The sequence below is a fragment of the Littorina saxatilis genome, linkage group LG10, assembly GCF_037325665.1.
Source record: "Littorina saxatilis isolate snail1 linkage group LG10, US_GU_Lsax_2.0, whole genome shotgun sequence".
NCBI lineage: Eukaryota > Metazoa > Mollusca > Gastropoda > Littorinimorpha > Littorinidae > Littorina > Littorina saxatilis.
Genome location: NC_090254.1, coordinates 33,419,386 through 33,431,885, shown reverse-complemented (window position 1 = coordinate 33,431,885; position 12,500 = coordinate 33,419,386). Strand labels below are relative to the sequence as shown.

At 42.1% G+C, this 12,500-nt stretch overlaps 2 protein-coding genes across 4 annotated transcripts in view; both read left to right on the top strand.

Annotated features, from left to right (window-relative positions):
* LOC138978642 (tripartite motif-containing protein 2-like) overlaps positions 1–12,500 on the top strand; it is a 273,078-nt gene that overhangs the window by 129,403 nt on the left and 131,175 nt on the right. The window lies entirely within an intron of this gene.
* Positions 7,560–12,500, top strand: part of LOC138978635 (uncharacterized) — a 5,303-nt gene continuing 362 nt past the window's right edge. Inside the window, exon 1 of the mRNA XM_070351397.1 lies at positions 7,560–12,225. Coding sequence (XP_070207498.1) covers positions 7,617–11,681 — 4,065 coding nt within the window. The 5' untranslated portion in view covers positions 7,560–7,616 and the 3' untranslated portion in view covers positions 11,682–12,225. The remainder of the gene's footprint in view (positions 12,226–12,500) is intronic.

The window sequence follows — 12,500 nt, the reverse complement described above, 5'->3', positions numbered from 1 at the left end:
AAAATAGAGATATATAGAAAAGCGTGCTATCCTCCTCAGCGCAAGCGCTGCCGCGCTTTTCTGGATTGTTCATTTCACTGCCTTTGCCACGAGCGGTGGACAGACGATGCTACGAGTGTACGGTCTTGCGGAAAAAAATGCAATGCGTTCAGTTTCATTCTGTGAGTTCGACTGAGCTTGACCATAGACCTATATTAGGTCCCTGGCTTGACTAAATGTTGTATTTTCGCCTTACGCGACTTGTTTTCAAATGTGATACCGTATGCGTGTGTGTGTGTGTGTCGGTGTGTGTGTGTGTCGGTGTGTGTGTGTGTGCCTGTGCGTGCGTGCGTGCGTGCATGTGTGTGTGTCTGTGTGTGTATGTGTATGTGTGTGTGAGTGTGTGTGTGTGTGTGTGTGTGTGTGTGTGTGTGTGTGTGTGTGTGTGTGTGTGCGATAAGTATCGTATTCATAATACACATCAAATAGGCGCGCATTGATGTTTTATGCAAGAAATAGATGTTCGGGATTAGCAATTAAACAATAAAAAAATAAAAAATAAAAAAAAAAATAAAAAAAAAATCAATCAAAACAGTCAATCAATCAATCATGTCAAGCAATCAATCACTTTATTTTGTGAATCATTATCCCCTCTTAAATCACATGCAGTGCTATATGTTTTGTAAAACGAATCAGCCGACATTTGTAATAAGTTCTACTCCGAAACTTCTTTCTTTATTTGGTGTTTAACGTCGTTTTCAACCATTCAAGGTTGTTTTGGTTTTTTGTGTGTGTGGACAACGCCTTTATTTTCAAATTTTGCAATTATGAAAAAAGTGCATAGTGTAAAGGGTATTATGAAACACGAAGTTTCATTTCATTTTCAAACATGAATGTTAAATTTACGGGAGTACCATATCTAAATTTGCTAATGCACATTTTAGCAATAAGAACTAAATGGTTAATGATATCTAGACACACGTTGCCTGCATTTTCAACACAAACAACCCCAAGTAGTACAGATTTTGCGTTAAGTTTAACACGTACACCAGTTTTATCTAGTATAGTGTTTTCGACGTGTTTCCATAAAGGCTTAACTTTACTACAATCATAGAATTTTTTTTCGATGTAGTCTCTTTCGTGTGTGCAGTATGGACAATATTCACTGTCGGACAGTCCCATTTTTTGTAGAAGAATGTTTGTGGGATAGATGTTGTGAACAATTTTCCAGTGCAATTCTCGTAGTCTTGATTCTTTTGTTGCGTTTTTTGCTATAGACCAGCATGTTTCATTGACGTCAAAATTAAATGTATTTTTCCAAAATAAAACAGAACAGGGAGTGGAATACTTCGTCTTTACAATAAATTGCCTAATCAGGGTTGCAGTCATATGGTTCGTACCGTTAAAGGCTAAATAGTGTTGTTCGTTAATATCAGATGTCACAAACTCTGGATTGTTTCTCAAGTATCTGGAGACAGCGGCTCTAACGACCAAGTATTCCAGATAGAGATTTGGCGAGGGCCCTAAAATTTCATTTACCATTTCAAATGGCATAATAGTATTGTTGTGCAACACATCATTCACATATGTAAACCCTTTCTGAGCCCATTTCTGATAATAAATAACCTGATTCTGGTAGACTATACCACTATTATTCCAAAGACACGTCATTTTTAACGATCCATGCCATGGAGTTTTACTATAATCTAGCCATGTCGAGGCAACACGTTGCCAAAAAACAGACTTAATCTGATGAAAGCCTTTGAATTTTTTTGTTCCTATAGTAGTACTAAAACAAGCTAAGTTCCTTCCAAAGGATTGCACTCTGTTGTCGAAGAAACTGAGTGAAAAGAAATTTGAAAGGGGAACTACTCTTGTCGCTAGACAAAGTATGAGAGTTACTTGCCTTGGGAATTTGCTTGTGATGAATGTTTGTGCACAGCAGATCTAGATTCAGAAAACAACCAAACTCATGGATTTTATGTGGAGATTCATGTGTTCAAGCCTGTAGTTGTTAATTTAAATGCCGTATGTTTGTATTGTTTGCTCCAGAGATGTATACTTCGTACATAAGAGCGTTCGGAACTTTTCAGTCGCAAAAGTAGTACCGACGCAGAACAGCTTCTCAACCCAATGCGCTATCGAGGATTCAGGCTCGTTGATGGGTCGTTATTCAGGGCCGGACTACCGGGGGGGTTATGGGGGCTGCGCAACCCCCCCCCCCCCCCCCTAGCCTAAACATGTACCTTACTTATTTAATTTTTTTTATTATTGCTTATTTTATGCCGTTTCATGCAAGGAGCGACCATTTTCCTATCTCAGAATATGACCTACCCGTCAGCTTCAGGGGGCTTCGCCCCCTGACCCCCACAACGAGGGGGGGTGGGGGGGTGGGTTCTAGGGTTTCCTGACCCCCCCCCCAGCCAAAAAAAATATATATTGAATGAGGTATGCATTTCTTTATTTTACATTGAGTTTCCATTTTTGGGGTATTAATCAGTGACAAAATCTGCTGCCTGAAACTGGTAATGATCATCCTCAGAATGCACCAGATTGCACCATTTTGCATCCTTTTTTTCAAAATTTTCCGGGGGGGCATGCCCCCGGACCCCCCTAGCAAGCTAGGCGCTTCGCGCCGTCGGCTCGGCGCTTCGCGCCTTCACACCCATATCTTCACAATATACTTTTGAAAAAAACCAGTCATAAAATGAACTGATCCGCCCCTGCCGCCAGGGGGGACATCCCCCTGGGCCACCACTGGCAACCCCCCCCCCCTCCTCTTCGCCTAGTCCGGCCCTGTTATTTGTTTGGTTGCTGGGTATTTATCGAAAAATAACTAGCTCTACAAGTTTACAGAGGTAAAGAAGCAGAAGGGGGAATAAGAATACATAATGCATGATAGAACATTCAAATGTACATGTATGTCAATATAATACAAAGGAAAAGAAAAGTCGACTCGCACACACACGCGCGCCGCATGCCTGCAATCACGTTCGCACTCAATACAACACACACCCTCACACATACACATACACACACTCACACACACACACACACACACACACACACATACACATATGCGCACACACACACACATACGCACGTACGCATATACGCACGCATATACGCACGCACACACACATACTCACGCACGCACACACACACTCGCGCACACACGCACGCGCACACACACACACGCACAAACAACAACGACAACAACAACAGCAACAACAACAACAACAACAACAACAACAACAACAACAACAAGAGAGAGAGAGAGAGAGAGAGATAGAGAGAGAGAGAGAGAGAGAGAGAGAGAGAGAGAGAGAGAGAGAGAGAGAGAGAGAGAGAGAGAGAGGTCAGTCGGAAACGTTCTCTCTGATTCAAGGCTCGCTTAACAGAATCGTCAGATTTATTACTTTTCTCACCCCCAACCATGCAGGTTAATCTGACACAGCCAAGGATAATCTGCAACGGGATGAATAATACATTACACTGCATGCTCCGCTCTGCTTTATCGATCTTACATTTATCTACCTTTGTATTTGTTTTTTGGGACATCTCGCAGCCCCTGCTAACACGAAACGCATTAGTATTACGCTGTTCCACGCTGAAATAATAAGCAACACCATAATATTCATAATAATGATAAGAAAAACAATTGTCAGTGAGTACTGGTGTCGCATGACTGCTCCACGGACAGAACGGTTTTCAAGACTAATAAGTTTTCTCCCTTGTGAAACAGAATGCGGCTTCAAGTAACTGCACAAGACCTCGGCACGCTTTGTGAACATGACATTCACGTGAAAAGAAGACCGCTTTCTTTTGGACAACGTGACCCTTGCAGGCGTCTTCATAACAATGTATTCCCTTGCAGGCGTCTTCATAACAATGTATTCCCTTGCGAAACAGAATGCGGCTTGACTGCACAAGACCTCGGCACACTTTGTGAACATGACATTCAAGTGAAAAGAAGACTGCTTTCCTTGGGACAACGTGACCCTTGCATGGGTCATCATAACTAGTTATTCCCTTGCGAAACACAATTCCTTCTGACTGCACACCGAACGACCTGGGTGTGATTGTCCTATCCTTGCAACTGCAATATGCAACACTGAGAGGTTGGGGTGAGTTCTGCCAGTGCTGGGTTTCTATACATAAATCATTCACGCCACTGTGTGTTTGTCAAGGAAGCTGGTCTCATCTTCTGCTGTTACAAATAAGGTATTGTTTTCCATGGTTTACCCTAGTCTCATAGCTTATTTTCGAGCAAACCATTACTGACAGGATCGCGCGGCCACGTTCGTGTTTATACATCATTCACACCAAAATGCGTTTGTCAAAAAATATGGTCTTATCCTCTTCTTCTGTTACAGTAGTGATTTGTTTGCCGTGGCTGTAACCCTTGATCCTATCAGTTATAAGAAAGACAGAAAGAATAAGAAAATAAAAGAAAGAGAGGGGGGAGAGAGAAAGTGAGAGTGAGAGAGACAGTGAGACAAGACAAGACAAGACAAGACAAAATCTTTATTATCGAGGGTAATAGATAAGCATGAATATTGCTTTATTACATCCAGCCCTCGCCCTAATATAGGGTCAACAAAAACAGAAAACTATATAATCAAAGAACTATCACATCAAACTTAACACATTATAACTGTATATACAGATACAAAATTTAAAAATAAATTGTCATAGTGCATTTTAAGTACAATTGTCAATTATAAAAAGTGTCAATTTTTAACATAACTTAATCTAGATCTGAATATTATTATAATTTTGTTTAACATGCACATACATTTTAAATGAATTGATGAACCATTCAGCACATGTTTAGTTGCATTATGTGTGACATATAATTTTTTTTGAAGCTGTATGTGTTTGTTTTATGTTTAAGAAAAATAGGCAGTGAGTTCCATAGGACCGCACCTGAATAAAGAAGGCTTGATTTGAAAAGGTCAATACGTGGAGTCGGTGTTATGATTTTTAGTCTGTTATAGTTCAAAATAAAATTATCACGTAATGTCTCCGGTTGTCAGATATGACATTTATGGGTTTTATGTATGAACATGTAATATGAGTACTTAATTAATGATGAAATGATGCTGTTATTAGTATGCATTAATTGACAGAAGTAGACTCGTATTGCGAAAAACATTATTATTGATTCGCATGCCTGTTGGACCATGATTATGGGGCCTGTACTGTTACCTGTAGAGCCGAGTCTCCACGCACTCACGTGCAACAGGTGAAAAACCTGAATGTCCATTTTTTGTAAGGTGAGCTGTTAGACTTGTGTCGCCAGTCACCTAAGCTGTTAGCTTCACTTGCCCATTGAACATGTAAGAGGCAAGTCGGGGAAGATTCTTTGCTCGCGTGCTCAGGTAAACTATTTTTCATGATATGTTTTCGCTACGGAACACTAGTATGTTTATGAATAAGCATTCTTCATATTCGCTGTTATGTTAACTTAAGTGTTCATTGTACTAGTTCTTAATCTGGATATTCTGAATAGTTGTTAATGTGTGGATAAATAATTCGGACATGGATGGGGAATTGATATTAGTGTTGACTGAGTAGTTATTTAAGAATTTGTGTGCGTGTGGTTGAATGTAGAGTGTAATTACAGCCCAGGGTGAATGATGAGTGAATTACTGTGTGTGTTATGCCTAAGGAATACTGACTCAAGAATTACTTTCACAGGAGTCTTTCCAGAGACAGAAGACGGAATTCGCGAGAGCTTGTTTGACCATTCAAGCAGACGCATGAAGAGATGAAGATGCACGAAGCAGAGCGACGTGATCTACTAACCGGACTTTACGGACCACGCCAGGAGTCGCCGCGTCGGCTGGGTGATGGAGAAACAGAGATGAACTACACTACGCTGTTCTGGTGATGGGGTAACACATTAATTTACTCATCTAGAACCCTGGGCGTATTGTGTATATGTGTGTGTGAATCCTGAACGTTTGATATATGTACATGCTTTACCAGTGAGCTATATAAACATATTGAGCTCCACGTATTTTCTTTTATTGTTGGAATGAATCGGAGGAGAATAACGAATGCGTATAAATGAAATAGTAGCCTTCTGACTGACAGTCGGTATTTTAGATAATTCATTCCTGACAATTGGTGACCCCGTTTTCTCCAGTGTATGTGTCTTTAACAGATTGTAGACTGTTAACGCACACTTTTTGAAGATTTTTTCATTGTATGTTTGCTTGACTACGTGTGTAAGCATATCTGTAAACACACATTTTGTTACTGTGGTGAAGTGTTTTCATTAAGTAACTTTTACAGTATAGTGGTTTTGTATATTATCACCATGAGTGACGATTGGGATTTGTGGATGTCTCGTGGGAAAGAGCTAGGTCTTAAAGACAAAGACTTAACCGGTTTTGTCCGTGAACAGCAAAACATTGCTAGAGATGAACGGAAAGAAAAGCGAGATACAGAAAAAGAGAAGGAGCTTGCCAAACTAGAAGTCGAAAAAGAGCATGCAAAGCGAGAGACAGAAAAAGAGCTTGCCCGACTAGAAGTCGAAAAAGAGCATGAAAAGCGAGAGACAGAAAAGGAGCTTGCAAGACTTGAAGTTGAAAAAGAAAAAGAGCAGACTAGGCAAAGCGAGTTAGATCTCGAAACGGAAAGGGTGAACAAGTCGCGTAAGGCGAAAATACAACATTTAGTCAAGTAGCTGTCGAACTCACAGAATGAAACTGAACGCAATGCAACGCAGCAAGACCGTATACTCGTAGCATCGTCAGTCCACCGCGCACGGCAAAGGCAGTGAAATTGACAAGAAGAGCGGGGTAGTACTTGCGCTGAGAAGGATAGCACGCTTTTCTGTACCTCTCTTCGTTTTAACTTTCTGAGCGTGTTTTTAATCCAAACATATCATATCTATATGTTTTTGGAATCAGGAACCGACAAGGAATAAGATGAAAGTGTTTTTAAATTGATTTGGACAATTTAATTTTGATAATAATTTTTATATTTTTAATTTTCAGAGCTTGTTTTTAATCAAAATATAACATATTTATATATTTTGGGAATCAGAAAATGATAAAGAATAAGATGTACGTAAATTTGGATCGTTTTATAAAAAAAATATTTTTTTTACAATTTTCAGATTTTTAATGACCAAACTCACTCATTAGTTTTTAAGCCACCAAGCTGAAATGCAATACCGAAGTCCGGGCTTTGTCGAAGATTACTTGACCAAAATTTCAACCAATTTGGTTGAAAAATGAGAGCGTGACAGTGCCGCCTCAACTTTCACGAAAAGCCGGATATGACGTCATCAAAGACATTTATCAAAAAAATGAAAAAAACGTCTGGGGATTTCATACCCAGGAACTCTCATGTCAAATTTCATAAAGATCGGTCCAGTAGTTTAGTCTGAATCGCTCTACACACACACAGACAGACACACACACACACACACACACACACACACACACACACACACACACACACACACACACACACACACACATACACCACGACCCTCGTCTCGATTCCCCCCTAGCTACGTTAAAATATTTAGTCAAAACTTGACTAAATATAAAAAGGAGAGATCAGACGTTAAAGTTAGTCAGTCAGACAGTTCTAGACCTTTTCATCCAAAATTGCCTATGTTCGATGAAAACAAAGACGACATCGATGCATTTTTGTTTCGGTTTGAAACACACGCTTCAGCATGCGGCTGGGATAAGGGTAAATGGCCTGTCTACTTGGCTGCTTTATTGAAGGGTAGTGCCTTGTCGCTTTATCATTCAATTTCAGGAGAACAAACCCTTTCGTGGGATGCATTGAAGTCTCATCTTCTTCGTAAGTTCCAATGCACAGAGGAAGGTTTCAGAGAGCGTTTCAGAGCTGTTCGTCCCGAGATGGGAGAGTCATTTTTAGCGTTTTTAACGCGCTGTCGTCATTTGCTCAACCGATGGACTGAGTTGTCTGGTGTTGCCATAACTGCCGAAGGTTTACAAGACTTGTTTTTGCGTGAACAGATACTTCAGAGTTGTACAAAAGATTTGGCCGTGTTCTTGAGGGAACGTCAGCTGGGTGACGTATCTGCGTTATGTGAAGCAGCTGAACTGTACCGTGAAGCTCATCCCAACAAAACCTTAGCACGGAAATCAGATGTTTCTATATTTTCAGCTGGAGTTGGCGTTGCAGATTCAACAGGGTTTAGCAACGGGGGCAGTGGTTCTCGAGGTTATCGAGGAGGCCGAGGTTCTTCGGGTACAGGTCGAGGACAACGCAGGGGTGCACGTAGAGGGACCATTAAACAGAGTGATGTCTGTAGGATCTGTGGGGGTCAAGGTCATTGGGCGAACCAGTGTGCTTCGTCTAAAAACTTTGCTGAAACATTTAGCTCCGCTGTTAGCGAACACGTTCTTGTTTCAGAGGGACAACCTGGCCTACATCTGGAAATAGGAACCATCAATGGTTTTTCAGGGACGATCTTGCGGGACACGGGATGCACTACTGCTGGTGTGAAACGGGCTTTAGTTCGTGATGATCAGTTCACAGGGCAGGAGCAACGTTGTCGGTCTTTTGGGGGACACATTGAGACATTTCCCTTGGCTGAAGTGGTTGTGGACTCGCCTTATTTTGCAGGTGCTCTGACGTGTTGTGTCATTGACAATCCTGTGGCAGATCTTATACTTGGGAACCTACCAGGTGTTGTTTCAGTATCTGGGGGATGTGTGGGCTCTATTGTTCCAGACGCTGTCGGACTAGTGACTACCAGGCTACAAACGGAGAAAGCCAAAGGTTCAGTGAGACCGTTAAAATCGGTACCTTGTGTTTTTACTGATGTAACTCCTGAGAAGTTAGCTGATATGCAAACCAAAGATGAATCACTTAAGAAGTGCTTCGAGCAAGTTCAGGAGGAATCGCAGGTCACAGATCAGAGCAAACCTTACTTCATCATGAAAGATGGGGTACTTCACAGAGCATTTTGTGAGAAGACTGAGATCGTCTTTCAAGTTGTTGTCCCTACTTCTTTGAGAGAACAAGTTCTCCATACCGCCCATGACGCTCTCATGTCGGGTCACTTCGGTACCAGAAGAACGTTAAAGAGGATCTTGACCCAATTTTTTTGGCCAGGCGTCAGGCGTGACGTAGGCAAGTATTGTAGAACGTGCGATGTGTGTCAGAAAACGTCTTCCAAGGGTCGCGTTCCCGCTGCTCCTCTTCAGAAGATGCCGCTTATCGACGTTCCTTTCAAGAAGATCTGTATTGACTTAGTCGGTCCTTTTAAACCTGTATCTTCGACTGGATTCCGGTACATTCTGACACTAGTGGATACAGCGACTCGTTTCCCCGAAGCAATTCCATTGAAGCAGATTGATACTATTTCTGTTGCTGAAGCACTGTTTTCAGTTTTCTCGAGGATGGGCTGTCCTCAGGTCATTGTCTCGGATTGTGGAACGCAGTTTGTTTCTGATCTCATGATGGAGATTTACAGACTTTTGGCAATCAAGTCGATCCACACTTCTCCTTACCATGCTCAAGCAAATGGGTTAGTCGAACGATTCAACGGAACTCTGAAGAGCATGTTGCAGAAGGTTGTCCAGGAGCGCCCAACTGACTGGGACAGATACGTTCCTGCACTCCTGTTTGCGTATCGTGAACTTCCAAATGTCAGTACAGGGTTTTCTCCCTATGAGCTTCTCTTTGGGCGCGCTCCAAGAGGCCCAATGTCTATTTTGGCGGACTCATGGACAGGGAGGACTGATGGAGATGAAGCCAAACCTCTATATCAGTATGTCTTCGATTTGAAGAACAGAATCGCTGATACGTGTGCTCTAGCACAATCGAATGTTCGTGATGCTGCTCGTATTCACAAACATTACCATGACAGGAAGGCCAAACTTCGTACTTTTGTACCTGGGGATGAAGTTCTTGTACTCTTAACTGCTGACAGCAACAAGCTTCTCATGTGCTGGAAAGGTCCATTCAAAGTGATTGAGGTGGTTAGCCCTGTTGACTACCGCATTGATCTCAACGGCAAACACAAGGTGTTTCACGTCAACATGCTGAAGAAGTATCAGAGACGAGTTTTGACAGCAGCTGTTGCTGTGGAAAGAGAGTTAAGTACTGGTCCAGTTCCTGATGACCAGGAATTCTCAACGTTGATGTCTGACTCTGATCAGAAGGCAGATGCGTGTTCGGATCACGTCTTGGATCCTGTTTGTGCTGTCGCTGTGTTGTCTCCTGGAATCGAGGATGAGGTTGTCTTGCCGACAATTCCTGCAGTTACGGGTGAATCTGTCATAGATGTTCACTACTCTGATGATCTTTCTCATTCAGGACGTACTGAACTGGAAACCGTTTTTCAGGAATTTTCTGAACTTCTTACAGACAAGCCGGGAGTTACAAAAGATGTCGATGACCACGTCATCCCTTTAACAAGCGAGTGTCCTGTATATAGGAAACCATACCCGTTGCCGTTTGCGTCTAGACAGACAGTTGAGAAGGAGATCAAATCCATGCTGGATTTAGGCGTCATAGAACCTTCGAAATCTGCGTACTCTTCGCCTATTGTCTTGGTGGCGAAAAGAGACGGATCAGTTCGTTTTTGCATTGATTTCCGCGCCTTGAACAAGATCACGCATTTTGATGCCGAGCCGATCCCTGACCCGGATGAGTTGTTTTGTAGTCTTGCTGGAGCAAACTTCTACACGAAGATTGACCTTGCAAAAGGCTATTGGCAGATTCCGATCAAGCCGGAAGATAGACATAAAACAGCTTTCCAAACTCCTCTTGGGTTGTTCCAATGGGTTAAAATGCCATTTGGACTAGTCTCAGCTCCAGCAACTTTTGCTCGGATGATGCGGAAGCTTAATCTAGCAGAGAACTCAGCAGTCAACTTTTACGATGACATTCTCATTGCTACGCAAACATGGTCAGACCACGTGAAGCAGGTTCGGGCTGTTCTGAGCAAGATGCTGAGATTTCGTCTCACTGCTCAACCATCAAAACTGTTTGCTGGGTTTTCTGAGTTGGAGTTCCTCGGACATGTTGTCGGTCGAGGATATCTCAAACCAGAGGACGGGAAGGTCAAGAAGATTTTGTCTGTGAATCGACCAACGACAAAGAAGCAGGTTCGTTCCCTGATGGGGTTGTTAAGTTACTACAGGCGATACGTTCCTAACTTTGCAACCTTGACAGCTCCTTTGACGGATCTAACGCGAGACGATCACGGCAAAACTATCACATGGACGGCAGAATGTGATTCTGCGCTGAAAGCTGTTCAGGAGGTGATGTCTACCTTCCCTGTTCTTCTCTTGCCTGACCTGAGTCAAGATTTCGTTGTGAGAACTGATGCAAGTTCGACAGGTTTGGGTGCAGTTCTTCTGCAGGAAAAGGAGGGTCTTCTACATCCTGTTGCTTATGCCAGTCGAAAACTGCTTGATCGAGAGTCCAGGTACTCTACCATCGAACGTGAATGTCTTGCCATTGTTTGGGGACTCACAAAGTTCTCGCGCTACCTGCTTTGCCGGGAATTTGTCATACAGACAGATCACAGGCCATTCACATACATGGCGTCATGTAGGCTCAAGAACAGTCGTGTGATGCGTTGGGTGTTGTCTCTTCAGGAGTTCAAGTTCGTTGTTCAGCCGATTGCAGGCCAGTGCAATCAGTTTGCGGATTTGTTGTCTCGATCAGTCTGTGATCAAACTCTTTGAACAAGAAGAAAATGGCCCTGGAAGTCAGATCTGTTTGTATAGGTACTGTAAATACAAGTAGTGACGTTGACACTTTGAGTGGGACTTATTGTGTTAAATGCAATGTATTATCATGGATGATAACATTTGTATGGTGTTATCGAGTTAAGAAATGAGAAATCTTTTATGCAGCTTTCTACTTGAAGTGGGGGGCATTGTCAGATATGACATTTATGGGTTTTATGTATGAACATGTAATATGAGTACTTAATTAATGATGAAATGATGCTGTTATTAGTATGCATTAATTGACAGAAGTAGACTCGTATTGCGAAAAACATTATTATTGATTCGCATGCCTGTTGGACCATGATTATGGGGCCTGTACTGTTACCTGTAGAGCCGAGTCTCCACGCACTCACGTGCAACAGGTGAAAAACCTGAATGTCCATTTTTTGTAAGGTGAGCTGTTAGACTTGTCGCCAGTCACCTAAGCTGTTAGCTTCACTTGCCCATTGAACATGTAAGAGGCAAGTCGGGGAAGATTCTTTGCTCGCGTGCTCAGGTAAACTATTTTTCATGATATGTTTTCGCTACGGAACACTAGTATGTTTATGAATAAGCATTCTTCATATTCGCTGTTATGTTAACTTAAGTGTTCATTGTACTAGTTCTTAATCTGGATATTCTGAATAGTTGTTAATGTGTGGATAAATAACTCGGACATGGATGGGGAATTGATATTAGTATTGACTGAGTAGTTATTTAAGAATTTGTGTGCGTGTGGTTGAATGTAGAGTGTAATTACAGCCCAGGGTGAATGATGAGTGAATTACTGTG